General features: G+C 51.3%; 11 protein-coding genes across 11 annotated transcripts; 6 read left to right on the top strand and 5 right to left on the bottom strand.

The window, feature by feature from the left end:
• Positions 1-53: 53 nt before the first annotated feature.
• Positions 54-1276, top strand: COCSADRAFT_167750 (uncharacterized protein; the record flags this gene model as incomplete). The annotated part of the gene is made up of 2 exons (XM_007697909.1): positions 54-366; positions 420-1276. 2 exons carry the CDS (start codon positions 54-56, stop codon positions 1274-1276), a joined length of 1170 nt encoding a protein of 389 aa, XP_007696099.1.
• Positions 1277-1339: 63 nt separating this feature from the next.
• COCSADRAFT_81125 (uncharacterized protein) lies at positions 1340-1969 on the bottom strand (the record flags this gene model as incomplete). The annotated part of the gene is made up of 1 exon (XM_007697908.1): positions 1340-1969. The coding sequence occupies one exon, from the start codon at positions 1967-1969 to the stop codon at positions 1340-1342; it is 630 nt and encodes a 209-aa protein (XP_007696098.1).
• Positions 1970-2424: 455 nt separating this feature from the next.
• Positions 2425-6173, top strand: COCSADRAFT_134347 (uncharacterized protein; the record flags this gene model as incomplete). Its single annotated transcript, XM_007697907.1, has 3 exons — positions 2425-2503; positions 2553-3716; positions 4370-6173. Exons 1-3 carry the CDS (start codon positions 2484-2486, stop codon positions 6171-6173), a joined length of 2988 nt encoding a protein of 995 aa, XP_007696097.1. The 5' UTR covers positions 2425-2483.
• Positions 6174-6660: 487 nt separating this feature from the next.
• COCSADRAFT_187438 (uncharacterized protein) lies at positions 6661-7902 on the bottom strand. The gene is made up of 2 exons (XM_007697906.1): positions 7541-7902; positions 6661-7448 (listed from the first exon to the last, which is right to left on the bottom strand). The coding sequence occupies exons 1-2, from the start codon at positions 7599-7601 to the stop codon at positions 6988-6990; spliced, it is 522 nt and encodes a 173-aa protein (XP_007696096.1). The 5' UTR covers positions 7602-7902; the 3' UTR covers positions 6661-6987.
• A 1430-nt stretch (positions 7903-9332) lies between these two features.
• COCSADRAFT_350105 (uncharacterized protein) lies at positions 9333-10548 on the top strand (the record flags this gene model as incomplete). The annotated part of the gene is made up of 2 exons (XM_007697905.1): positions 9333-9359; positions 9818-10548. The coding sequence occupies 2 exons, from the start codon at positions 9333-9335 to the stop codon at positions 10292-10294; spliced, it is 504 nt and encodes a 167-aa protein (XP_007696095.1). The 3' UTR covers positions 10295-10548.
• A 665-nt stretch (positions 10549-11213) lies between these two features.
• COCSADRAFT_273452 (uncharacterized protein) lies at positions 11214-11786 on the top strand. The gene is made up of 2 exons (XM_007697904.1): positions 11214-11629; positions 11684-11786. The coding sequence occupies exons 1-2, from the start codon at positions 11296-11298 to the stop codon at positions 11686-11688; spliced, it is 339 nt and encodes a 112-aa protein (XP_007696094.1). The 5' UTR covers positions 11214-11295; the 3' UTR covers positions 11689-11786.
• A 3080-nt stretch (positions 11787-14866) lies between these two features.
• Positions 14867-15065, bottom strand: COCSADRAFT_33410 (uncharacterized protein). The gene has a single exon (XM_007697352.1). It carries the CDS (start codon positions 15053-15055, stop codon positions 14885-14887), a length of 171 nt encoding a protein of 56 aa, XP_007695542.1. The 5' UTR covers positions 15056-15065; the 3' UTR covers positions 14867-14884.
• An 845-nt stretch (positions 15066-15910) lies between these two features.
• COCSADRAFT_273422 (uncharacterized protein) lies at positions 15911-17800 on the top strand. Its single transcript, XM_007697903.1, has 2 exons — positions 15911-16291; positions 16345-17800. Exons 1-2 carry the CDS (start codon positions 16215-16217, stop codon positions 17618-17620), a joined length of 1353 nt encoding a protein of 450 aa, XP_007696093.1. The 5' UTR covers positions 15911-16214; the 3' UTR covers positions 17621-17800.
• Positions 17801-19869: 2069 nt separating this feature from the next.
• Positions 19870-21727, top strand: COCSADRAFT_156933 (uncharacterized protein; the record flags this gene model as incomplete). The annotated part of the gene is made up of 4 exons (XM_007697902.1): positions 19870-19936; positions 20035-20308; positions 20363-21391; positions 21430-21727. 4 exons carry the CDS (start codon positions 19870-19872, stop codon positions 21725-21727), a joined length of 1668 nt encoding a protein of 555 aa, XP_007696092.1.
• Positions 21728-22553: 826 nt separating this feature from the next.
• Positions 22554-23055, bottom strand: COCSADRAFT_22946 (uncharacterized protein; the record flags this gene model as incomplete). Its single annotated transcript, XM_007697188.1, has 2 exons — positions 22554-22720; positions 22908-23055. The coding sequence occupies 2 exons, from the start codon at positions 23053-23055 to the stop codon at positions 22554-22556; spliced, it is 315 nt and encodes a 104-aa protein (XP_007695378.1).
• Positions 23056-23325: 270 nt separating this feature from the next.
• Positions 23326-25463, bottom strand: COCSADRAFT_33408 (uncharacterized protein). The gene is made up of 4 exons (XM_007697351.1): positions 25164-25463; positions 24982-25109; positions 24448-24931; positions 23326-24389 (listed from the first exon to the last, which is right to left on the bottom strand). The coding sequence occupies exons 1-4, from the start codon at positions 25278-25280 to the stop codon at positions 23466-23468; spliced, it is 1653 nt and encodes a 550-aa protein (XP_007695541.1). The 5' UTR covers positions 25281-25463; the 3' UTR covers positions 23326-23465.
• Positions 25464-26287: the final 824 nt, after the last annotated feature.

Here is a 26287-nt window from a genome sequence, read left to right as displayed (position 1 = left end):
TCGCACCTCAACCAAAGCCCTATCAACCTCACCTTGTTTCTTCTTCTTGCCCGATGCTAGGCAGATGGATCCTTCGCCCAGGGTCATGCTTGAGCCTAGCCAGACGGCATCCCAAGGCCCGATGCCGCGCAAGCTCCGCCCACATTCCTGGTCACATTTTGAGAGGTGACGACCTCGGCCCCACGCGCAAAGATGATTACCAGACTGTCCGCGTCCGCAAGGACAAGCAGGCAAAGGACCTTCCATTACCTCCGTTGCTAGACCCTCTGGTCTTGAAACAAAGGTCGCGTTTCGAGCAGAGAAAGGAAAGACCAAATGTAGCCAACTTCACGCCATTCCAGAAGAGACTATGGGAGAATCCATTTGGTACAAGACACCATGACATATCTCTCAAGGATTGCTTACTGACTACTGCACAGCCCATGCCTTAGCATCGCCTGTGCGTCAATGTCGCTCAACGCTGATCTCGCTTCCTGTCGCTTTTCTGACGTCTCTCCACCCACGCCCTCACCCAACCACCCAAGATCCATGGCTTCTTCCCGTCTCACTAACAACCGACACTAAACATCTTGGCCCGCCATATCGCTTCTTGGGAAGACATGTAGTTGCAGCACATCTAAGCAAAAATAAAGCATGGGAGAAGGGGCTAAACGCACGCATGAGGGAAAAGTTCAGTGCGCATAATTTGAAGAACATGGTCTGGAGAGAAGATATGGCTGACTTCATATTGGAAATGATGCGCAAGAGACTTGCTGACGGCTTAACCTGGTACTTTGGATTTAAGGGTCGCTTGGTCCCTGTTCCAAGTCCCCGGAGTGAAGACATAGAGGACGTCGAGGATGTGTCCTGTGTGCTCATTTTTCGTTCGCTGCGCACGCGCGCCAATGATATACAAGTTCGTTCAGACGAGAACAAAACAGAGTTAGAGAAGTGGTCAAGCTACTTCGCCAAGAACTTTGCGTCGAAACTTGATCCTCATGCTGCTCCAGGAGTCACGCACACATCGCCACACTGGTACTCAGGGCCTATAGTGCCTCGCATGCAACCTCGCCTACACTTTCCTGAGCTCGAGTTTCATGCTACCGCATGGAGAGGAAAAAAGGTGGCAGTCTACAGCTTATTAGATTTGCTGGGAGAAGAACAGGCACAGGTATTGGTGGAAGGAAGCAAGTACGCAAACGAAAAATGTGTCGTTCTGAAAAGGGGAAGACACAGCATACCAATTCAGATACTTCTCATGCAGGTACAGGCGTACGTTGCTCGGCCAGGAGAATAAGTACGATTCAATTACAAGTTTTAGAACAAAGTCCACCACCACCCTAATCTTCACTATGGTGGATTACTTGCCGGACACCTCGCCCATTGTCTTTTCCCAATCGGGTTTTGTCAAGCCAAAAAGATGCCTATCTAGTACCTTGCCATTTTTCTGGTAATGACCCTTCATTACGCCTTCAGGCGCGTAACCAGATTTTTCAAAGCATCGCATGCTTCCAAAATTGCCCGCAAAGACACCACCCCATATCCTCGTCAAACGCTGTCCATTCCTGTCCCAGTTTTCAAACACCCATCTTGTGAATCCCTGCAACACCTCTGTCATGTAGCCTTTTCCCCAGTGCGCTTGGGCAATCCAGTAACCGACTTCGCCAGTGTGAGCGCTAATATCACTGCCAGCCTTGATGCCGACTCCTCCGATTACAACGTCCGGTGCCGAACGCTCGCATACAACAAAAGCCTCTTGGTATGGAAGTACAGTATTCATGTTGATCCATGTCTCGGCGCTGGATATTGTGTAGGGGCTTGGAAAGGCGAGAGTCATGTACTGTGAGACGTGTATGTCGTTGGCGTGTAAAGACATCGATGGGGCGTCTGGAAGATACATCGGACGGATTATCAGACGTTCTGTTGTTACTATTGGGGTAGGATATGCTGTGCCCTCAGATGCGATTGAGTTTTGTAATGAAGTTTGCATCCTGGTGGGATGCGCCGTGGTTGGTTGATCGGCCATGTTGACCAAAGTCATATCGCTGAACAAACAGGAAACTAAGGAGCCTAGCTGCAATAGATAGGCATGTATGGTGAGAGGTTTGCGAGAATGTTATCTGAGTCAGTGTTTTGACTCAACACATTATATAGAGCGTTCCTTTCGAGTATGACGAAGCAGCTCAAGGCTGATGCACCTTCCCAATACAGGACATCGTATGACTCGAAGTGTCAGGCAACCAAAGAAACCACAGCCATTCACAGCCTGAACATGGTATGCAAAAGTCTATATGTCAAAAATATCCAACCTAGCTCTATATTTCTTGACACGAGATAACAGCGTGCCATTCAACGAATGACGGACTAGCCCGACATGTGAAGGAGGGGGAGGGGGAGTGACGTCGGGTGGGCATGGTACTTGCGCGTCGCGCTAAAACGCGTCTACTATCGCGTTGGTGGTTCACCACGCAGACAGAATCCCATTGCTGCTCTACAACGCAGAAATGTCGTCTTTCGCAGTGAAGTACGTATTTGGATTTGAGCATAGCATTTGCAAGCTAATAAATACCCAGGAAAGTAGTCAGGACATACTCGCGCCAAAACAAACGCTCACTCTACGACGAACCGCCCACCAAGCGAAGACGCGTCGAGAGTATTGAAACCGAGGTGCTGATCTCTCCTCCTGCTGTTCCTACCCTACAACAGTCCTCGCCCGCATGCAAAGAATCTTCGTCTCCGCCATCAAGTCCAAAAGAGTCACCCGCCATCTTCTCAGACGCATTAGCTCGGTCTAGTCCGCCATCGTCACCAGCACCGCGCAGCTCTCCCCCGCCGCTCCAGAAACGTCGACCTGTATTTTCCATATTCAAGAAGCAATCCAAAGCTACCATAACTAGCAAAGAGCCGCTTATAGAACGAAACCAAAATGCACAAAGCCCGTCGAAGCTACCACCAAAAAAGAAGCCCATGGTGCAGATGCAACTAGACTTGGCCTCAGAGACACGAAAAACATGCAAGACATGTGGAATGCAATACATACCGTCCAATCTGGAGGATGCAGCGTTACACAAGAAGTTCCATGCAACAAACCTCGGCGGTATGGACTTTACAAAGGCGCTCGTTCAGCGTTTAAGAAAAAATGAAATATGGAGTGGGAGTGACGGGAGCTTCATCGCAGTGGTCGGGCGTAAAGATGCGCTTTTGCTGCGGAGCCGGGCGAGCGATGTGCTGAAGATAGTGAATACCGAACTTGCAGCTGTTCCCATATCCGATGAAGAGCTCTGGAGCCAGAAGTGTCAGTCGGCCGCCACCGACCCCCTGATTGGAGAAACAGTATCCACCGAGGCCGAGAAGCCAGCGACAGACAAGCTCAAGCCTGCCCTTGTCGATCGATTCAAAGTCTATCTTTACATCCGGGGTAGCAAGTGTGTGGGGGCTTGCTTAGCAGAGCGCATCTGGGAAGCCTTTCAAGCTCTTGACTCAGACACTGCGTCTGAGCAATCTTGCAAGCTCCCTGACACAGCTCAAAGTTCATCTATTTCTATCAGCAATGAATCCGATCCGGCTATCCTAGGCATATCGCGCATATGGACGTCAAATCAGCATCGAAAAAAGGGCATTGCGACAAGATTGCTTGACTGCGCAAGAGCAAATTTCTTGTATGGGATGAGGATTGAAAAGGCCAAGGTTGCGTTCAGTCAGCCGACAGAGAGTGGAGGAAACCTTGCGCGCAAATGGTATGGCAGCCAGGCAGGATGGCATGTGTATATTGATTAGGCAGTATGTCATACGTAGCAAGCGCAGGGTGTACCAGACATTCTATATACATACTGGATGTATGACGTTGTATAGCCGGCGCTACAGTCGTGGCTGCTAGTACATATATGACATTGACAGCACACGATGAAGCTGATACCACACGTTGGCAAATAACTGTTCTCTGGTGCAAACTTTGCACATGTACATACATGTGCAAGGCCCACCCGCGACATCCGAACCGCCTGTTTGCTGGCTGGTAGGCGCAAATGGCGTACATGACAGGGTGAGATGCGATGGTGGGGGTTGTTCGCTGTCCCGCCAGATCGACGCGTGCATGTCGGCGATGATCGACTTGCTGGCCCGACCACCAGCAGGGGCATCTCTTCCAGGCTGCCTTACACTTACCGCCTCCTGCGAGTCTTTTCCATGTACATAGCATAATGAATTGATTTTAGTCCCAGCATGTCGTCCGGGAACCCTTTTCGCGCCTCGCAAGCGTTTCCTCGGCCCGCGCCCGTACCGCAGACTTCCTTTATCAACACAGATAGCAGCGTGCTCGAGGCTCGCCGGGGAGACAGCGACCATGGTATTCCCTTGCCTTGCCGTTCTGCTTCTGCTGGCATTGAAGGAGTAATTTTCTTACAGTGCTCGAAGATGCCGCCGCGCCTACAAAGACGAAGAAGTCTGTACGCATAGTCTCTCCCACTACCACCATCCCGCCGCCGCCCAACTTCGACGATGACAACAATGTCACGCTCAACGAACTCATGGCCCGGCGAGCAAGCCATGGAGGTCGCCCTGCGAGCCCGCCGCCTCCGGTGAACCCCGCCGGCTTTACCAACCACTCGATCACCGCTGGCGAAGCCAATGCGCAGGTGATTGGGAAAGACGCCCTGGTAACAGCAGGCGCATTGCCCAGTACTAGAACATACTTGAGCGGATCACAAGGAGCGCCTATACCAGGCAATGCACCCGTGAACCCGTTCTCAAAAACACTGGCATCGTTGGAACCGCGGCAGGGCGAGAGCGGCACGGAAGAACGGACGAATGCGCAAAGGCCAACGCCAGGCAACAACAGAGCTTCGCTGGATGTGGAGAGCTTCAAGAATCTGCTCATGACTGGAATGCCTACTCCGCGTGCTTCCGGCCAGTCTGCGCGACCTGGAAGCGCCTCGCATTCAACTAGCAGTACGCAATTTGAAAGCAGCAGCACAGACAGCTCTTCAGTATCGCGACAGTCGATATCAGAGCACGCACAAGAGATACACGCTGCGTCATCGCGAACCTCAGATGATATAGCAGACGAAGATGAGGACGAGGGCGTGGGGATGATGCCAGAAGTGAAAAAGGGCAAGAAACAACCCCCACCTGCGCCCAAGCATCGTCATGGCAAGCTCGTCACACCGAGACAGCCACAGACAGTTCCGTTTGACCAATTTGAAGCAACTGAGCCTGTAGCGCCAGCAAGTATTAGCTGGACAAACAGCTCAGATGCGAGTAAGCCGTTTCCGTCGTCTCCGATGGCCCAGCAGCAGTCGCCGCTGCAATCACAGCCGACACCACCAAAACCAAGCGACGCTCCCAAATCTGCGGAAGATCCGGCGAAGCTAAAAAAGACCCCTCCACCTGTACCAATAGCTCGGAGACACAGTCAGTTGAAGACGATCACTACGGGAAACCGGTCGCGCAGCAGTTCAAACCTCACAATATCCTCACAACACTCTATCGAAGCCCCGCAAACCCCAACATCGACCTACCATGACCCAATGTCGAGCGCAAAGTCACCACCACCTCCTCCCCCACCCTCTCGGTACGGCGCGCGACTTGCGAACCTAGGCGCTTCAAGCACAAACTCTTCCAGCACGGAGCTAGCACAGTCCTCCAGCTCAGCCCGAATACCGCGCTCCATCCCCGATCCCCCCTCTCCTCGCCGAAACGCTCTAGATTCCGAGGCCCCGTCACCAGCCCCGAGCATGCACCGCACCTCATCCGTCTCCTCAACCCGCAACGCCCAACGGAACGTCTCAGGCGGAAGCACAGGCAGCATCATGCCTCCTCCCCCTCCCCCACGGCGCCGCCAATCCAACCGCTCAAGCCTCGACCAACAACGCCCATACCCGTATTCTTCCACCTCTCCCACCGAAAGCCGCCGCACAAGCACCGAGTTCCGCCGCACGAGCACTGAAAACCGGCGCACCAGCGTGGCGAGTGAGAGCTCGCTACGCCGCGCGTACCCGCCTGTGGATGAAAAGGGAGAGAATGAATATGCGTTGTATTCGCCTGTTGACGAGAAAGAGCGTGTGCTGGGGGCTAATGAGAGCGCCAATGCGGCTGCTGAGAAGGGGGAGGAATCGAGGAGTAATTCGAGTAATATCCTTGATGATATGGAGAAGTTTCAACGTGAGATTGATGAGTTGAGGACGAGGTATAAATAGTTGAGGACATACATATCTCGGAGTTTTATTGGTAGAGATTGAGAGGTTGAAGGAGGGGGAGTGCGTTCAACACTCGCTCGTACGCTCCCTTATTACCTGGCTCTGTTCTGAAGGGAATGGAGATCCGGGGTCTGAGCATTGGAATGAGGAGCAAGAGTATATTACGCTATTGCAAGACTGGGGGACGAGGTGGAAATGTATAATTATATCATACCATTGCTCTGGCTGTTTTGTTTTTTTTTGGTGAGAGATATGGGCGTAAAGTATCTTGTAACTGTTGTTCATTCTTTTGCATTTGCTTGAGCTTTTGTCTAGTATAGTTGTTCGCCCAACGGGATGATAGAAGAGAATAGCAAAGAGAAATTCTAGACTGACTTGCATACTTGGATGTTTCAAACGAGAAGAAGAAGAAGCTACTGAAATTGCGATCACGTATAGTGAAGTAAGCAGATTAAGGTAGATGGCAAAGAACAAGAAGACAGATAATGACATGATCAAGTTTTTGTATTAGTTTCGTCGGAAGCTACATATATCCCATAGTAGAATTAGCTACCAGACGAATGATTAATTACCCCATTTCTCCCCTAGAAACCACCCATTACATTAAGTATGAAGTCGTGAATGTGGGGCATTGGTAGTCGTAAAAAGCGCGGTTCACGACGGATAGCTAGCCCGCCGAAGAAAACCCCCGCATCATTATCATAGGCCACCCCGACCTCCAATGTGAACATGAAGGCATAAAAGTCGTTTGTTTATTTTATTTTTCTCTCCCAATCCGAAATCGAACTTGGTTTCGAGTATGCACATAGTTTTATTAGACGACGGCAACTAGGACTGCAGCGCCAATAGCGAAGAGCGAGCCCAGGCCAGTCAAGGGCGCAGCAATAGCAGCTGCATTCGTAGTAACCTCTGGGAGGGCAGGACTCGAGGCTGGTGGCGCTTCGACGGTTGAAGAGGCAGACGGCACAACGGCGGACGGCGCGACGATGACAGGTACAGTAGTAGCACCAGAGGCGGCGGGAGAACTCTCAAGTGGCGCTGATGGAGCAATACTTGGAGCCGGGCCAGAGGGTGCAGCAGTCTCTGAAGTAGGAATAGGCTCATGGGGCGTTACAGCGCTAGTGATACTGACAACGCTGCTCACGCTAGGCGCTACAACCGATTCAGCAGGAGGAGGATGAGGCGCATATGAGCCCGAAGGCGTTGGTGGCGGTCCAGGCCGGGTAATAGAGTGCGTGACGGTGATGGTGACGGTTGTGGGTGCTGGACAAGTAGCTTTGGGGGGGATTATGTCAGTTTGTGGTGTGGTTATTGATAGTAGGTGGCTGGGGAAGTGTTTTTTTGTGAACAAATAGAAAGGTACGTACTCTCGTGAGCGACGACACCCAGCGCAAGCGCAGCAACCGCGAGTATCTTGGAGCCAAACATGATGACGGCGATAGAGCTGATCAGGGTATCGAAATTGAGGGTCGATTAACTCTAAAGTTTGAAGATGTTATCGCGTTGAAATTGATGCAGCGGCAGCGATAATTTCGGTGGTTGTCGTGAAGGAAGCAAAGCAATCAAGGTGAGCGGGGACAGAAGTATTGTTTATGGCGAGGCTGTTGGCCGTTTGCAGACACGGCAATACGCTTGGCATTGGCGGCAGACGGCAGGCGCAGGCAGTAACCCGATTCCGTGAGTGCAAACCAAGGAAAGTGAGCGTGAGGGCGTGATGGTCGAGTGGGGTGGTGCGCCGTGTTGGTGTCATGTGGTACATTATTTTTAGGCACCCTAACCTCTTATATTGCTGTACGTCCATGGAACAATATTGGAATAAAGTATTGGTATCCATATCGCCCAATCTGGATACCCATTGTGGCGAAAATACCGTTTTTTCCTGCATAACTCGATGATGTGTTTTCTGGATCTCATTTCTCAATTAAGTATTTTTTCTGTTCTTTGAGCGTGACATGTTCACCATTGCGCATTAATTTCAATATGTGCAACATCAAGAATGAAACTCGTCACATTCTGTGCTACTGTCTGGGATGATCTTGCAACCCAACTAAAATGTGAGAGAAAATGAAAGCGACATGTACAACAGAGCAGTGTTAGTTCCTTACACAAACCCTGGTGCAACACTTTGGTGCTTGAGGCCAGACTCCACATGGGTCGATGTTACCGTTCTTCTGGTTCTTCTTGCCACTGTCAATTCTACAAGAACTAACGAGCTGTTAAAAGAGGAAATTTTCGAATCCGGAGTATAGATCCCTGGACCGCGTCATCTCAATGAGCGTACAATGCTGTTGACTTGACAGTGAGGCAGCAATACATGGGAATCATAGTGCAGAGTAGTCCAATGTCGACGGAGTAGCGTCATGCTTGGTGAAACGTGTAGGAACGGGACATTACATCAGGCCAGGTGAAGACAAAATGATCCTGTTGGATAGTCAATCGATTTACGAACACGCCAGTGCCGTACTGTAAATCATTAGCATCTGCTTATCATTCTTTAATAACACAAGCATCCGTAGTCTTTCCTTCTATATCAAATCCTGCTATATCTTCCAGCATGATTTGGATAGATTTTGTATCGGATTATCACAGCATCGTAATGGTAGCTGTGCAGGTATGGCATCTGGGACCGACCATCTTAATGACAGTGAACTCTATAACATTATCTCTAATTTACATCATGCTCATACACATACCCACATACCTTCTACAGTATCAAATTCTACAAAACACTTTACTCGTTGTAGAAGACAAGTGCGCACTCGTCAGCCAAGCATCTTAAATCAACCTCCGAGGCCGCCAAAAAAAGAAAGAAATACAACAGTGTCTAACGCATACATTCACTATCCTAGTAATACCTCACTAGTACAAATTTCTCCACAAAATCAAAAGTTTTCCCTGTCAGACACGAAACGAGGGAGTGTCTTGGACTGCGGACGCATAGCTAGTTGATATTGCATCTTGTACAAAGAGAACAGATAAGTTGTGGGGGGTTTTGTTTTTCGTTTTACACTTGAAAAGGTTTGGCGACGGAGAGTGCTGCTGTAGGGGTCGGCTGTTTTCCACGCTGCTGATGTATGTATGAAGTGCGGGGAATTGAGGGCAGGGGAATGGCGATGGCATTCCAGTGGAGAATAGGGGGTTTAGGGGACAGTAAGGAAAATGAGGGAGGCGATGGGTGTAATGATAGTAAGGGAGACTGGAATATTAGGCTGAGCACTTTGGTACTAGAAGGGATATGTATCGGGTACAAAATCATCATAAATAATGGGGCTAGAGAGTTAATTATAGAATAGAGCAATGCTTTGAAAGTTGAGCGGTAAAATCTTTTCAAGTCGGACTATTTATTGGGGTCGTATACAAGGAGATGTTGGTGAATTAAGTATGAACTTGAGGGAGAGAAGTATCTTGTACACAGAAGCCTTCAAGAGACTAGTTTGCTGCGTAGCAGCTATCGAGGCGATTGATGGTCGATCCGTTATTTGATATGTATCTTGGGCGACTGCCATTCTGACTCTACATGGGACTTCACGCTGCATGCGTCCCGTGATCTTCGAGAGAGCCATTGCAAATATTACATCACTCCACCAGCACGAAACAAAACATCCTTTGCCTTGTATTGATCTCGATTACTTAAATATCTCAAGGTGTCTTCATCTAACCCAATTAATATAACCAAACCAACTCAAATCACGCGAACCAACACCTTCATCGTCCCCGAGACCGACTATACCCACAGACCATCGCATACAATCAGTCACAATCAAACAAATCTAGACCTCGATACCGCTTTAGCGGAATCCTCGTCAGAGCCCAGATTACCACAATTATCTCTAATCAACCACAAATCAACAGCCCGTCAGCCACACCTCATTATCACACAGCCTGCCAAGGGCATCTCAGACCCCCAACTTGGGAAACCAGTCTCATCTACACGTTTCCCTCCACGTCAACACAAACACAAGATTGCCAGAATCATGAACTACCCAAATAGAGAATTGGGGCACTGGATCGTCGGTGCATATGTATACGACGCCATCTATGGCAACACTACACGTACCACTCTACGCTTTACCAACTTCCCCGAGAAGTGGTGTGCAGATGGCAAAGCCCACGAGATTTGAACCTCATAGTGCGAACATTGATTGAGAAAAAAATAAAGACCGGCAAGTGTGAACAGGACATACACTAGGGCCAGCACAATTAGGGGGCAACAATACAATAACCATCAACCCAATCAAGATTCCCAAAAATCAATTTGCATAGATGTCGGCTGATACAATCAAAAGAACCCAATCAAGCATATGCCAGATTAATAGCTTACCCTTGGTCTGCAGACCAAAAGTGTATCGTCTTCGTATGTTGCACCAACGCAACCTCCCTTTATGCATCTATGATACTACAGGCTTTCGTGTAGATCTGGTGCAGGACAACAGATCTCAAGGGTTGGAGCGGGTTGCGGTGTGTCGAGAAAGCGAGGGATGAAACTACGATTTAAGACTGAATAGTGAATGTTCTTTTTTGTGAAAGGGAAGAGGGCTCTTTCGTGTCGGGCTTGCCCCGCCCGCGAAATCTTCGATTAGTCTTTGTGTAAGATCTCAGAGGGAAGAATATAGTTGTAGATGTTTGTCCTTTTCTGAATTCACGAGGTGGAAAGTAACGCAAGGCGAGTGATAGATTCTAGATGGGAGGCGAATGTGAGGCTACGGAGTGGATTAATGAAGCTAAGGCGTTCCATCAAAGTGATAGCCAGATGGTATGGAATTTATGTGCAGGAGAGTACTAACACACAATGACACCAGTAAAGAAGCATGAAAACCCCGGTTTTCCCCACTTCTCGTGTGATATCCAGGGACTTTCAGAGGCCACTACCCCTGAGTACACGCAAGCCCATGAAATTAGGACGATGCAACTCAAGAAAGGTAGTGCCACCAAAACCTCTCCCTGCCCCATTCATTGATCGCAGAAAAGAAGGGCTGTCTAGGGTGGGATGCAGATTTTGGGGCCTAACCGACATAGTGCGGAAGGAGAGAGGACCAGGGACAGTCGGAAGGCGTTCCGGACTGTCGTCCAATAAAACCACAGGGAGTTCAATGGACAGCAGACAGCCCTCGCTTCACTAAGTATGCAACCAAGGGGTGTCAATCGGATCCCCAAAGGTTTCATCAATCCCCTGTCTCTAGATCTAGAACTCTACTTATTAGTAATTGCCATCTCCTCCCCGCTAATGTACTTCCGCTTCCAGATCGTCGTCAGGTCTTTCTGCTTACACCTAGTTCTACTGTGTAAGAAACATGCCATTATTTGCGTACAACGGCCAGCCGGCGGTTATCGGAGCCCACTTATTCGCACAAATTGGTCTACGTACAGGGGAATGGTAAGGTGTTTGGGTGTCGGACCCTTCGGTTATATGCCCCCGAGGTGGCGCGTTCGGCGCCACGGGAGATTATCGCTCCGACGTACAGGGTCTTTGTGAACAGTCTCTGAAAACAAGAGTGCGCTAACCAGAGTAGTGTAAGTACGGGGCTGTGACAAGGCCAATGTGCAAGATGACTCGGCTTGGCAGATGAGCAGTCGCGGCTTCGCAATAATCAATATCGATATAGAATGCGAGAGAAAAAACACGCGATTCTTGATCAAAAGATGATCGGGACATTTCTCCAAGTGGAGTCGAGTGGGAATAGAATAGAGACCAAAAGTGGGGCAGTACGGGACGTTCAAGGCGAACATGACAGAACACCCACCCTCCTTGGGCTGAACTGGGATGATGACATTCTAGTCGTAGCCAACGGTTAAAGGCATTTGTAGGAAAACCGTTGAGTACCCCCATATGCGATTTTTTTTGGTGCGCCATGCATTGTCAAGCGTAGCACACTTGCCTGTGATTTGACACTGATCTTCAGGAAGCGCTCCCCGGGCCACTGTGAACCGGTGGGTGTGCAGGGTTACAAGAGGCTAATGAACGTGGCATGTGTATCATCCGTCCACTGATATGAGCCTGTGCTGGATCCTGGGGGGATGAATGGATTCAATGCGAAAGAAGGGACGATAAGCTCCCAAAGAGGGGTAGTAGAGAAGGGTTGTGATTGGACAGCCAGGCTATACCACCGACAGAACGGAAGTCCGTGCGGAGCCCTGCCACAATACCCCGCGGAGTGTTTCTGTGAAAGCACCGAAGAGAGAACCTAGCATGTAAGAATTGTCCCATAATCACAATGCATGTAAGTAATTCGAACACCAAGGGTGGTGGATCCCTGTCAGCTTCGGATAGAAAGATCGGCCCTGACTTGGCGCGTACATGCGTAGGAGGCTGGGGCGGCGTGTCTATCCGTAACAGATTACCCTGAGCATGAACAACCGTGCCATAGCGCGCTGGGACTGCTGGCGCGGCGGTGAAGTAAGGCGTATGTAATTGATGTGTCTGGTATCTGGTAGGAAATGATGCAAGTGTCGGTCGGCTGCATACAGCCATAGCAAGATGTGTTCGCACGGAAATAATCGCATCCCAAGAATGCAAGGGATGGAATTAAGGGAAGCTGTGAGTAAGTAGTACCGCACTGATGTGAGCGCTCTACTTGCCGCATCAATCCCCATGTTTCTTGACACTGTTCATCTCGAACGCTGCGCCGAGTTATATTGCAGCCTTGGTGCTATCAATCGCAATAAGAACATTCTAGGAGAGGGCTTCAGGCGTTGTAGTTAGGTGCCGCCTTGTTGTTGAAAGCACGTTGACAATGTCTTCCGCGGAGCCTAGTGCAGCCAAGATAATATCTGATAGGAAGAAAATTGCTGTTACACTATTGCAGCTGGTTTGAATGCAAGATCATGCAGCTAAACATGTGCTGAACTCAATTCGTGCGGCGCGGCTTTGGGCAGCGTCCCCTGTGGATGGGTTCAACTTTGTATGATTACTCACAGCGTCACGCTTACAGGACATGAGGCTTGTTGAATGCGGAAGAGAGAGCGACGTCGATAGGCCAAGTTGAGAGAGGGAAGGATTTTGGTTGAGACGAGATTTCTTGAGAATAAGTGGGTGCAAAAGAAGCAACTTGACCATGGTCAAGATTAGTCGGCAGGCTTGCTTGAGGCGCAAAGACTCCCGTGCTGTTGGCTTTGGTGGCAGACCGAGTATTGTCTCGCGGGCTACAAGGCGATCGATGCGAGATTGGCGATAGCGTGGAACTGGAGTTGCTATTGGTTGCTCGGGCGATTTTCCAGACGATGGGATCTACGACGGAAATATTGCATCTGAGATCTGATCTGGGTGAGCCATGGTGCGGCCAAGGGGTGGCTAGGCTTTGGAAGGGCGGCGGATGTGAGATGATGTTTGACAGGCCGCAATTAGCAGCACCCCGGCGATCTGGCAATGGCGGTGCACGGCGGGGCGCACAGGCGGCGGAAAGCCCACGCTACGTGACGTCGGTGGCTCTGAGGGCTTCTGGATGCTGTTTCAAGTGACAAATAGCAGGCTTTTGCGCGACCCGAATCTAAACCCAGATTTCGCCAATCGTCACATACATCCATGGTGAGTGAACCCTCGGGGGCTGCCAGGGTGTATGGGCTGCCGGGACAAGAGCAGGCTTTTTTGTGTCGTGGCGCGTGCTAGGCCAGGGTTTTGTCTGGTACTCTACGGCAGGATAGTGGAATGCCATGGCAACAAAAGTGCGGAGGGCCAGAAGGAGTTGTAGGCATAGTAGAGCAGAGACGCTGTTTTCGACGGTTGACGTACTGGCGGATTGCACGTAAGTATTCGTAAGTACATATTCCAAGTAGTCGGCGACTGTTGCCGCTGCTACTGGCACTATGTACTGCTACCAACGACTAGACTGAATGCTATTGGAGGATCAGCCTGCACAAGCTGCCAGCAGAGTTTTGTCGTGGTCCCGAGCTTGGTCCTGGGCTTGCTGGGGGTTCGATGGGATCGGAGCTAGGCCCGATGTGACAACTCGCGTATCTGCCCCAGTCCCTTGAGCTGGCGGGCAGAGCGGTCCTTATTTGCTGGGCATGAGCGATCGCCAGTCATGTGGATAGATTGGAGATGCCGATTGAGGGTGCCGCGCCATCGCGATCTCGCGTAGGACTGCCGGCTGGCGATGGCGATAGCGATGGGAGTGGGAGTGGATGGGGTCGAGGGGTAGGGGCAGGATTGTGACAACGGGTGACGTAGATGTGTTTGGACGTTGGGGCGGCCCTTAATTCATCGCGCATTTTCCCCGCTAGGTACAAGCGCTGACTGTGAGTGGTGTGGCATTGAGGAGCTTGAGGGACACAGTCCATACAGTCGACAGCATTCGAGCAGCACCAGCAGCAGCACCTCGCAGCACAACCCACGCGCGCCGGATGTCACGGACAGCGGGTGTAGGCCCAGGATAGCCCCGGCGACGTGCTGTTGGCCCGCGTTGTGCGTTGCTGGCCTTTTTATCCGACCAGCCCTGTGCTTGGCTCTGGCTCAGCAGTTTGTGGAAGCTCCTGCGCTCCTTCACCTGCGATCGCGATGGCGATCTCGATCGCAGTGCCCTCGTTTTCAAACTTTCCTTCTCCCTCGCGACAATAGCCGGCCCACGTCTCGTCTCGGCGGCCTCGTGCACAACCAAACAAGCAGGTGGATAGTCAGGTACGGTGTAATTTGTTGGCCCTGGCTGACCGGTGCAGACAACGAGCGACAGCGACAGCGACAGTGAGCGAGAGTGAAGGGCTGCCCAAGAAAACTTTCCTCATCCACCGCCTTGGTCCGCGAGCCAGCCAGCCAGCCAGCCTGTCCCCCCGAACCCGCACCGACGTTTTGCTCCCACAGCAGCGGGAGATGGCGCATGGGTACTAGCATAGCATGCTTGGCCGCCAGCACGCAGGGAGGCCGACGGGCAGGCGGGCAGGCGAGCAGGCATGGTGGTGGTGATGGTGGCCGTGGTGGTGCTCTCTGTATTGCTTACGAGCGCCGAGGGCCTACGCAGCGCGCAGCCATTGAGCATGGCGCCGGGCTAGGCCCAAACCCAGTCCACCAGCCCACCCAGCCCAGTCTGCTGCTGTTCCACCCAACTCGCCGACCCGCGCGCCCTCTCTCAAGGTGCCGGCTATTGGGCCGCCCGCTGCAGTTGGGTGGCATGGGCGCTGGTTGCTGGTTGCTGGTTGCTGACTGCTGACTGCTGGCTGCTGGCTGCTGGCTGCGGGCACCTGGCACCTGGTTACTGCTGGCACAGTACACAGTCCCTTGGCCAAAACCCCTCGACGTGTGCTCAATTGGCAAAAGCACATGCCTTTGCTTCTTCCCTCGTCGTTATAACATACCCACGCAAGCCACCACCGCCCTCGTCTGCTCAGCCTGCTGTCTGCTTCCCCCCCCCCCTATTCCTGGCTTCCTCGCGCGCTGCCAATTTGTTGCGCTGCTGCTTGACACTACAGCTGTCGCCGTACCATTACACCACGCATCCCCCCTCATTGTCCACTAGCATCCGCAGCCTGATGATCCCGGCCTAAACTCCCCGGCCCGCTTCTCAGAACTCTCTCATCGAAGCCACTCACGACGTCCGATCGCTCCCACCCCAGCATCAGACCCTTTCATCTGCACTAACCTTCAGCCCTTTGTGCATCCGTGGCCCCTCTAGCCCCCCATCGCACTGCCTCACGTCACTCGTCGCGTATCTGCATCTAGCGTGCTGCTGTCCGAACCCTGTCGTCGCGATACGTGAGCGCCTCTAGCTCCGTTCTTTTTCGGCCCATCTCCTTGCTCCGCCCTCACATTGTGCGCCGCCCGCCCACCCTGCACAGTCGCCACTTTTTCCCCTCTCCCTTAGCATACATACTTTGGCTCGCCCACCTCTCTTCGTCTCCTGCTTTTCCAATTGCTCCTCACAGTCGAAGTCGTTGCTAGACGTACCCCTCGAACTGTCCCACAGCCCATCAACTCAACCTGGTTGTCGTTGCCCACGCTCGGATCCTGGTTGAAGCTTACCCCACCCACTGCCGCCATACCACCACCGTCTGCCTGCTGCACACTACAACTGCCATCATCACTGCCAGTCCTCACCACCTACTCTGGACCTCACCATGCCTGCTGAGCGTCGAACTTTCACCGCCGCCCGCCCGGTCAAGACGGAGCGGACCCACGAGGAGAACCAGGAGCGGTTAGTCGTCCCAAGTCTGCTTTGCACAAAATTCACGTGCTGATCCTATACAGCGCTTACATTGCCGCCTCGCGCCGCAGCGATCGCAGCCTGGAGGCTCGCATCGAGTCTGCGCGTAGAGCTTCTGAGATTCACAAGAAGCGCACAGGCCGTGCACTGCGTGTTACTGAGCAGGATGTCATCAATGAAGAAATGTATGAAGAAGAAGACGATGACTTACCCACCCAGTACCAGCGCCTCAACGCGCACCTGCACACCACGTCGGTCATGTTTAACAAGAAGCTCCATGACTACATTGCAACCCAGCACGGCGTGCGAAACATGTTCATGTCGCAGTACCAGAACCAGAGCCCCACTTTTCCTCAGTTTGGGGCTCAGTTCCCATCCACCGCCGGCGCTTTTCCACACGCAAACAATTGGCTGAGCCCCACCATGCTGCCACCCCAGCAATTCGCTCCTTCCTCCCCCCAAGGCTTTCAGCAGACTCAGTCCTTCAGCCCCACTACCACTCAGCCCCAACAGGGTTATCGGCAGTCCCCCTATCATGTCCCTCAACGGACCCAGTCGCACCAGCGTGCCCTTTCGATTCAGCTTCCCCAGGCCTCCTCGCAGTTTGATCACTCAGCTCAGCCACCGAGCGCAACCGCCACAACTCCACAGACTGATGTCAACCGAAGCATGTCTCTGCCTCCTCAAGCTTTCCAGAACCAGAATCAGTCTGCCGAGCAATCCTCCCAACCATCGCTGACGCACTCGCCTGCTACTCAGTCATCTTCTCCCGCTGATGGCTCCGTCGCCGACGCCCAGCAGCCGTCCAGCGACTCTACCAGTCCTTCTTCGTACCCCTTCAGCTCAGCAAGCTACCCTTTTAATTCCCAGGTCTTTGGCACCAATCCTTTAACTTTATCCATGCCGCCCGAGTCGCAGCAGTTCCTCGGATCATTCCTTGACCCCAACGATGCACGCACCGCTACGCTTATGGCTGGCAGTGAGAACCTGCCTCAGCCCTTTGCTCCCACCTACACCTACAATCCTAACAAGGTGACGCGAACATCTAATGCTGTCAACGTTTCCGAGAGCGTTCCCGGTTCCACTCAGACACTATCGTCTGGCCTGAACCTCAAGGTGGAATCTCTATCTGACGACTCATCGGCGCTACCCACTTCCATTTCCGATAGCTTCTATTCCACTGACGGTTTCCTCACTCCCGGAAACCCCGATTACGAATCATTCTTTGACTTCCAAGGTGCTGGATATGCTCAAGCCTTTGACGACCACTCGGCCAACGACCAAGACAACGGTAACAGTCTGGTGAATTGGGATGAGTAGTCGCAGCATTCACCTGCTTTTTACCTTCTTTAGCTTGCTGCCAGACCCAAGTCGTCTTCTCATGCCGGGCAACGCCCATTGTTTTCCTTTACATACTTGTTTCCTTTTCACTTTTGGAGTAGCGATTTTGGTTTTGCAAGCAAATGATACCTCTTACACAGTGTCGTTACGATGTCACGACTGAAGGCGTTGTACGGAGTCATTTTGGGCACCCCGAAAACGCTCGACCTTTTGTTGGATATGCATACATATCCATATAGCGACGCTTAGCAGCATCGCCTGGGAGACAACTCTCTTCATTCTTGGTCCCCATCTTCGAACTGAGGTATTCGTTGTATAGTATAATTGTTATTGCGGCCTCACAGCTGCCGGTCGCACAAAAGCCTTTTCTCTGTGGTATGATTTGTGACTTGTGTGTGTGTATTATGATCGAGTATTATCCATGCAACCTTGATGTGGTAAGTTTTCCTAACTACTACCCCAGTGGACCCTGCCTGCCTTGCCGTGCACGAGTCCCGAAGGGAGTGGCACACTAGACGGAGTCGTGCGTCAATTTTCGCAATCAACCAGGCTATACAGATGACATGTTATTAGCTTCTTCGGCCTTGGGCAACAAAAGTGACACCGATGCCGAGCATGTAACTGTGCGAGCCATCAAGAGGATGCGTAACATGTAACAAGCAGCATCGACTTGTCAATCAGATTGCGTCGCACTGCTCACACAGAAAGGTACCTTAGTAATGTTAAGTAGGAGCGCTCTTTCAATATGGTCGTATTTGGCGTCGTGACGCATGGTCCCTAGAGGCAACTTTGAACAGGTGTACTTGGAGAACCCGGAAGCAGCGGAACAGCGGTGTGCTCACCGAACACAGTCAACTCTCAGGTACGTAAAAAGATACCCTTATGCGCGCTTTCCCTGTCCACTAAACAAGCTTATTATTAGTGCTGACGGCTCTATTTCTACCTTGCTCAACGAGTTTGACTAGACAGCTTGCGCCCACCCTGCATCTCGAGTGTGGAAAGTAGCGGCGTTTGCAGTTCCCTTGGCTTGCCCACAATGTAAAGACAAAAGTGACACACGCGAGAGTCATACATGGCCTGGTTGTACAACAACTCATCCAAATTCAACAGTTGTCATCGGTCTATATGGCTCCGAAACCTGCTCGCGCCACTCTAAGCAGCCTCTTATCAAAGAGCAACATAGTGCATGGGAAATACATGACTGTAGTCGTTTACAGGTTTTGATAGCTTGCTTACGCCCTATTGACCCTATCGTGAATCGTGCAGGCGCCTTGCAGCATCGTATGCCCGAGTTTTGGTTCCTACATCTTTGTGTCACCACGGTTATTTTAGCCTCTTATCCAATGATACCAACCAGTTCGCTCTTTCCTTGTTCGCAAGGTCGTCCATCAAATAGTTTCAAAGGAGACCACACGTGATCCACAACATTACCATATTTTTCTTGGAATACAAACTTGGTCACAAACACTACACTGGGTGTACCGTCTGGCTTCGAGTCACTCGAATCCATTGACTCGCAATAACACCATGTCCGGAGTAACTAACAGTGTAAACGTCACCAACCTCGAAACTGATTGGCATCGTCACTTTTGTCATTCTTAACTTTGGTTTCTAACCGGCGGTTGTAGTATTTGCCTTATTCTGCACTACCAGCAGCGGCCGCGACACTGCCTGCTGTGTAACATCCGGAACCGTGCATCATGCATCTATTCCGCAATCACCTCTTTATACTAGGACCAAAATGCCCAACCCATGGTTACCTTCTCAATGCACTCGGTTTCTTCCATGGATTTGTCTGCAGGAAACTTAGGATATGCCTTTTCTAAACGTCAAATCAGAAAGTTGTATATTCTGCCAGACTTGAGCAATTAACATTCAGAGCCTCATGGTCCAGCTATGCCACAGAAGAGACCAAAAGTATAACAATTTTTCAAGAATCTAGACGCGGGTAAACGGCAACGGAAAGCAGATATGCCTTGCTGCATATCTGTACCTGCGTCGCAACCGAGTACCTTAACCTTGTGCCACCACAACGTCAGACCCACACCAGATTGCTGTCGTGGTGGAACGAAAGCAAAATACATAAAAGGCAACGAGGCTCGACAAGACCAAGAATCAAGCTCCTCAGCTGTAGCTGTTTGTTGGACTCACTCTACTCTCGCTTTTTACCCTTCTGCCACTCGTTTTTGTTGGTCTCTCACCATCTTGAAGGACTAATCAAGTCAGCCATGAAGCTCAACACCTACGTACCTCTTGCGGTGTTTGCGGCAGTTACTGCTGCTGAACGGTTCCCTGGTATGTCTCTCTTTGGCCTGTAGCACTTGTGGAAGTTGGCAATCTTCAGCTACTATACTGGCATTCAAATATACACAGTTGCTGACACGTTTGTTCAGTGAATTTGCCAAAGCATGTGCGACCTCGTCAATATTCTGCTCCACCGCCATACTCACCCGTGGGCCCGAGTTCGAGCAGCGGCAGCGGCAGCGGCAGCGCATCATCCAGCTTTCCTAGCGGATATTCGACCTCGCTGTCTACCGGCATCTCTCCCACTGTCGACGTGCCATCTGCCCAAACGTCCTCACTCCCGTCCAATGCCACAACGCCCGGTCCTTCGACAATCGTCATCACAAGCGTTGTTGTCATTACATCGGTCATTCCGCCTCTGCCGTAAGCTACAGTACGTAATGCATCATGGAAACCAACACTAATAGTCGCATACAGTAGTACTTCAACTTCTACGGATGCTACTGGAAGCAGCTGGGGAGTAAGCAAATCTTCCTCTCTCAGCGTCCCGCTTTCCACAGGCCCCCAATCATCCGGCACTGGCTACCACTCTTGGCCTCACCATTCTTCACATGGATCGTCAGCACCTTACGGCAATAGTACTTCAGCTTCTTCGTCTCCATGGGGCACTGGCACAGTGTCATCTTCCTCGAGTCTACCCCTGACTTCTGCTGCCAGTAGCAGTCCCTCAGCAGTCACCAGCTCCCCTCCGTATCCTTCAAACGATACGCTCACAGAGACCAGTACGGGATCTGTAGCTACTTCCAACGGAAACGCGACCACATCCGTGGTGCCCACTTCTTCCGCACATTACAAGCCTCCTAGAAACCTAACTAGCAGTCTCTCCATTGCAACCGACTCCGTCTTCCCGTCGTCAACAACTGACATTTCGACAATCAGCTGGATCTCATTCACATCAGGAAGTCCATCGGCTACACCCTCCAGTTCATCTACTTCAAAATACACAAGGTCTACTTCGTCGCGCCGACGCACCACGACTACCGGACGCCGTTCTACAATACGCACTTGGAGCAGAACACTGACCATGTCGTTTTCCTCGACTGGTTCCGCTTCGTTTACACCGACTCATTCGAGTGATCTGCCATGGACTAGTAGTACGGCGTCGGAGGAAGAATCTTCTAGCACAGCTTCATCATCTGGTAGTACGGCTACACCGTCTCCGTCAGAGAACTGGCCTTCATCTTCTGCTACGCCATCTGAATCAGACACCTGGCCCTCTTCTTCCCCCAGCATATCCGACCAACTCTCATCAACCACTACTCCCGCATGGCCTCCGGCTTCCTCCTTCTCATCCTCATCGCCATCTGACAGTACCACAACACCCTCCACAAGCACCGACGCAACCGCCTCCTCCTGGCCCATAACCCCCTCATCCTCCTCCTCCTCTTCCCGCCCTGTTACATTGCCCTCCTCGCACCCCACCCCCTCTTCTTCCCCCTACAACTCGTACTCCACACCGCCCTCCACCTACACCGATGCAACAGCATCATCGTGGCCCGTTCCTTCGTCTTCAGCCTCTACCTCCCCATCTTCCCCATCTCCCTCTCCCTCTCCCTCTCCCTCGCTGTATACCACCTATACCTTCACCTCATCCTCCCTTTCATCTTTGCCAGTCTCATCCGTCCCCGTTTCTTCTACAGCCTCTCGGTCCGTCTCCTCGGCCTCAGCCCCTTCTTCGGTTTCTTCCTCATCGGTTTCCCCTTCGGGTTCCGTGTCCTCGGTAAACCCCAGTACACTCACGCGCCCAAGCACCACCTTCGAAACCAGCATGAGCACGAGTAAATCTCAAGGATATGCTCCTGTGCCGCCGGTACAGACGTATGAAGTTCAGCACCAACAGCATCAGCAGCGGGGTACTGGGGAGAAGAGAGATATGGTGAGTACCCCCCCCCCCCCCAAAACCACACACACACACATACACATGTTTGATAAGGTTAACGGGAAGTGAGTAGGTGGGTTTGTGGTTTGTGTAATCAATCTTGGTACTAGATACAGTCCATCGGAGTGCGCCTTGGGTTCTGGCTACGTTGGGTATAATGGATAAGGGTTAGCCAGGCGTGTCTTTGAGACAACCCCAGGACAAAAGGAAGAAGAGGGAAAGAATGGAGTTCAGGTCTGTGTGTGTGTGTGTGTGCATGAGGATTGTTTTCACTTCTCTACTCTCCTTGACATAACTATATAATGGAATCTTTTTTTCTTCTTTGCTTGGTTCGAGGGTTGAATATAAAAGCAATGGAAGTACGGGAAAAATGATGCAAATAAAACAGTAGTTTAACTATGAATTCTAGAGCAAAAGGCTTGGTTTGATTTTTGATTTTTTATAGAACAGGGACAAGCACGGTGTGTGTGCGCGGAGACTCGCCTTGAACGAGGCTGCCAGCTTGCAGAGAAAAAGAAGAAGAAGAGTCCCAAGAACCCTCGTTCATCACACTACCACAATCCCTAGAACCGCAAGACGTAAAACATAACAGGCTCAATCAGCTTTCCATTGAAAACATTAGAATTCTTCATTTCGCCCTGGATACAGGCTACTTTTATAATCCCTCCTCATAAGATATGCAATCCGCTCATAGTTCATTACGCATCCACCACACCTCTCATCATCCATCTACATCTTCCCCTTCATCTCCCCCTTAACCTCCGCCGCTTTTCCCTTGGCCTGTCCTGTAACCTCACTCGCCTTTCCCTTGGCCTCACCCGCAACCTGGCTCGCCTGGCCTTTAGCCTCTTCCGTAGTGTTAGGTGTAGCTTCCTTGACGGCGTTGGCGACTTCCTCTGTTTGACACAACATAAACGTCAGCTATCCATACTCATGTTCATAATAATATAAAGGAGGGGGGGAGGCTAGGACCATAGGATGTCGTCATGTTCTCGGCTAACGCAGGAAGCGTTAGGAGCGTGAGAAGCATTGGGAGTGTAGATGTGGGAAGAGGGGGAAGAGGGGAAGGAAAGAAGAACGTACCGCCCTTCTCGATGCCCTTTACAGCAGCACCAGAGATGGTCTTGTCGATTGTCTTTGCGGCATCTTTGATGGCGTCTACGGGGCTCTTGCGAGCGATGGGGGTGGTGCTGAAGAGGCGGGCCTGGCGGGCAATCTGTTGACGGAACATGTTTGTTTATTTGCTTGATATGTTTGATATGTAATTTAGATTTCGAGCGTTAACGCGGATAGGTGTGAAAGGTGAGAAGATGTTGCAATTGAAGCTTGAAAGTAGAGTGTGGGCGACACGACAGCTCTTTTAAAGTATAGGTGGGAAGGTGGAGTTAGTGGTAGCTGCTGTGGTATGACGTCGATGTGATCAGCCAAGGAAAAGTGGGTAACTACGCACATGCGCATCTGCGGGCAAGCATGGTGGAACAAACATCGCGATTTGCAAATTTCGCATCTGAGAGAAACGCCCCGATTTCTTGCATGTGAAGGTGCCGTTTCTGTTATTAACAATACTTATTCGTCTAGTGATTACTATCCTTTGCTCTTTCCATTGTCTATTGTCTCGTGATTATTATTTCCTTTTTGCGTCTAGTATAGCGCCTTCTGCCACCATGCGCACCTGGCATTAGCATTACGGTCGCGAATCTCTTCAAAACCAGTGATGTCGAGCTCCAGAACGGTTGCGTCTGGCCCGTACATTCTGAATTCCTTGACGCCAACCGCGTCTGGGACGCCCGTCTCTGCAAAGCTGGTAATGAATTCTTGCAGAGCCCTGGCCACAGTAGCGTTGCGGACGCTATCCGAAAGGGCTCCTCCGTCGTAGTAAGTATACGGCACATCCTGTCCATGTAACGCTGGAGGAACGGCGAAAAGATAGACATATGTCTCGTTTCCATATGCCTCCGAGAGGTAGTAAGTGTTGCACGTAAAGGCGCTCTCAGCAACGATTAGTTTAGCACGCTCGTAGTCGTTTTTATAACCCAGGGAACCGTCGAAAACCGGTGGGTACAAGGTATCTACAATATAATCAATCGTTGACTGCGGTGCATTGGCATATGATTGTCCGAGTTGGGTTCGTAGCGCGGTTGAGGTGTTAACTGAGGTAGGCGTAAAGACGGCTCCTTCGTCGGCATTGTAACCAATCATGACGCGTACGTCCTTGTCGAATCGACCCTGTGCCAGGAGTAGGCCGGGTTGAAGCGGGACGAAGTCTCCATCTACGACGGGTCCATAAGTATAGGAGCCATATGGGGAATCATAAATGATTTGCTGGGCATTGGCGCGAATGACGGCGTCAGATGACAGGGCGCGGAGCTCAGCCAGGGACGTAGCGCCGGTTAGGTTGAGAAACTTGTCGTATGTAGTCTCCTGGGTAACAAGAGAGTTGACTGGCTGCCAACCAGGGCTCTGCGGAATCGCTTGCTGGAAGGGAGCTGGGCCCTTGGCGCCTCCGTATGCGGTAATCTGGTGCATAATGGAACCTCCACCTGCACTCTCTCCGATAACTGTAACCTATGGAGAATGTTAGTCATGTCTTGCACGAAAAAGAAATCCACAAATTTCGACTCACTCGGTTCTTGTCACCGCCGAAAAGATGAATGTTTTCTTGGATCCACTCGAGCGCCATACGCTGGTCGTACAAGCCCAGGTTAGATGTACCTCCCTCTGATTGGAAAGACGGACCTCCCATCCAGCCCAAAGCACCCAGGCGATAGTTCATGGCAACATAAATGACATCACCATTAGTCGAGTTTCCAGAAGCAGCAAGCAGACCGGCGGGGTTGGCATTCTTTGAGCCTCCGGTGTATCCACCACCGTAAATCCATACGAGAACTGGAGCTCCGAATCCTTTGCCGGCACTCTCAAAGACATCCTCGGGCACAAAAACGTCGAGGAAGAGGCAATCTTCTGATTCTCGAGGATCACGTGGTGGGACTACGCTGCTGGCATTGGCTCCTGATGGTACATAGGGGACTGGCGGTCGGCCTAGTGCCTGCGCAGCTAACGACGCTGCAACAGTTTGCCCCCATGCGCCATTAGCTTGTGGGCAAATCCTACGCTCGTAAGTAAGGGTTTCGTCACATAGTTTGATTGACTTCAATACCTTGATTCATGGCCGTTGTTGATTGCTGACCGGTTCGTTGCTGGAGCCTGAGGGGGTGCCCATCTCAACTCGCCGACAGGGGGCGCAGCATATCGAATATTCGAAAAGTTGTAGAAGTTGCCAGTTTCCTAAGAGGAAAAGTCAGAACCACCAGCCCCCTCAATTGCGATGACACAACGTACATTGAATCCCGAAGCGCGGTAAACTTGGTAGCCCAGGTCAACAGTAGGCAGCGACGACGAGTTTTGAGCGTACACCGCACCCAAAAGGGCCGCTGTTGCAGCGCCGAGACGAAACATATTAAGTAGCAAACCGGAGAAGTAAACGGAACGCAACGCAGGAAAGAAAAAACTACCAGGCAGCGGAGGACCTAAGTATTTGTTCTTGCCCGGGCACTCTGGGAAGCCTCGCGAATTACCAAATAATGATCTACCGCGGCATTGCAAGGTGCAAACGCCGCTTTCTAGCCAAATGTAGACACCAACCCCATACATGGCTTCTCATCTTACCGAAGCTAGCGGACTCTTTGGCCATTACGCTCAAGTAGCCGCAAACAGAAGTAAGCTCAATACGCCCCCAGGCAGCCACTCAGTACAGTAACCGTGAAGGGGAGGTCGAGACTACCTTGACAGGTACATATGGCCGGATATGTGGCTAGGTGGAGTATAGATGTATACGTCATGGGGCGGAAGCGTCGGCGGTACAGCGCATGAATTAATTCGTCCGTGGAGTATTCGCTCACAGTCAATTCAACATTGACACTGACCTGTCCTGACTGCGTTGATGTTTTGACTTTGAGACAAGGTATTGTTCATCCTGCAAGCACGTGGTGGTTATACATGGTAACTTTGACGGTCGAAACATATGTAAGTATGGGCGTAGAGTATCTTTGACCCGGCGACACGGCACCCCAAGTTATCTCGGTTGGATGATGCGAGCTCCGCATTGACAACCCGCACTAAGATCTTCCCCACCATGACGCCTTGCCTAAGGCAGGCTTTGGGCCGAGGTACCCGTGTGTTGTCGCTGACGACCTAGTCTCACCCTGGCGGAGTAGATGCGGAGTAGAGAGCTGACAATGTGGAGGATGGAGAAGAAGTTGTGTGTGTGTGTGTGTGTGAGAGAGAGAGAGAGAGAGAGAGAGAATAAAGCTACTCGGGAAAGAAGCTTAATGGTCTATAGACTTGGTGTCGCATGACGTTTGGGCTTAGTCTACTAGTCCCGGGGGCCTTTGTTTGCCGCTCAACACCGATCTCATCCACGTTGACCAAAAACCTTCCTTCAATCCTATATTAAGATCTTATTA

This window comes from Bipolaris sorokiniana (assembly GCF_000338995.1).
Source record: "Bipolaris sorokiniana ND90Pr unplaced genomic scaffold COCSAscaffold_2, whole genome shotgun sequence".
NCBI classification, from domain to species: Eukaryota; Fungi; Ascomycota; class Dothideomycetes; order Pleosporales; family Pleosporaceae; genus Bipolaris; species Bipolaris sorokiniana.
This window is presented reverse-complemented; position numbering and strand designations above follow the sequence as displayed.

Coding starts and splice junctions, on each gene's coding strand:
- COCSADRAFT_273422 (XM_007697903.1), top strand. CDS start 16,215: ATGCCTGCTGAGCGTCGAACTTTCACCGCCGCCCGCCCGGTCAAGACG. Junction 16,292..16,344: donor CACGAGGAGAACCAGGAGCG/GTTAGTCGTCCC, acceptor GATCCTATACAG/CGCTTACATTGCCGCCTCGC.
- COCSADRAFT_33410 (XM_007697352.1), bottom strand. CDS start 15,055: ATGCCTGCTCGCCTGCCCGCCTGCCCGTCGGCCTCCCTGCGTGCTGGC.
- COCSADRAFT_187438 (XM_007697906.1), bottom strand. CDS start 7,601: ATGTTTGGCTCCAAGATACTCGCGGTTGCTGCGCTTGCGCTGGGTGTC. Junction 7,449..7,540: donor GGGTGTCGTCGCTCACGAGA/GTACGTACCTTT, acceptor TCCCCCCCAAAG/CTACTTGTCCAGCACCCACA.
- COCSADRAFT_273452 (XM_007697904.1), top strand. CDS start 11,296: ATGCAACCAAGGGGTGTCAATCGGATCCCCAAAGGTTTCATCAATCCC.
- COCSADRAFT_33408 (XM_007697351.1), bottom strand. CDS start 25,280: ATGTTTCGTCTCGGCGCTGCAACAGCGGCCCTTTTGGGTGCGGTGTAC. Junction 25,110..25,163: donor ACCGCGCTTCGGGATTCAAT/GTACGTTGTGTC, acceptor TTTTCCTCTTAG/GAAACTGGCAACTTCTACAA. Junction 24,390..24,447: donor TCGGCGGTGACAAGAACCGA/GTGAGTCGAAAT, acceptor CATTCTCCATAG/GTTACAGTTATCGGAGAGAG.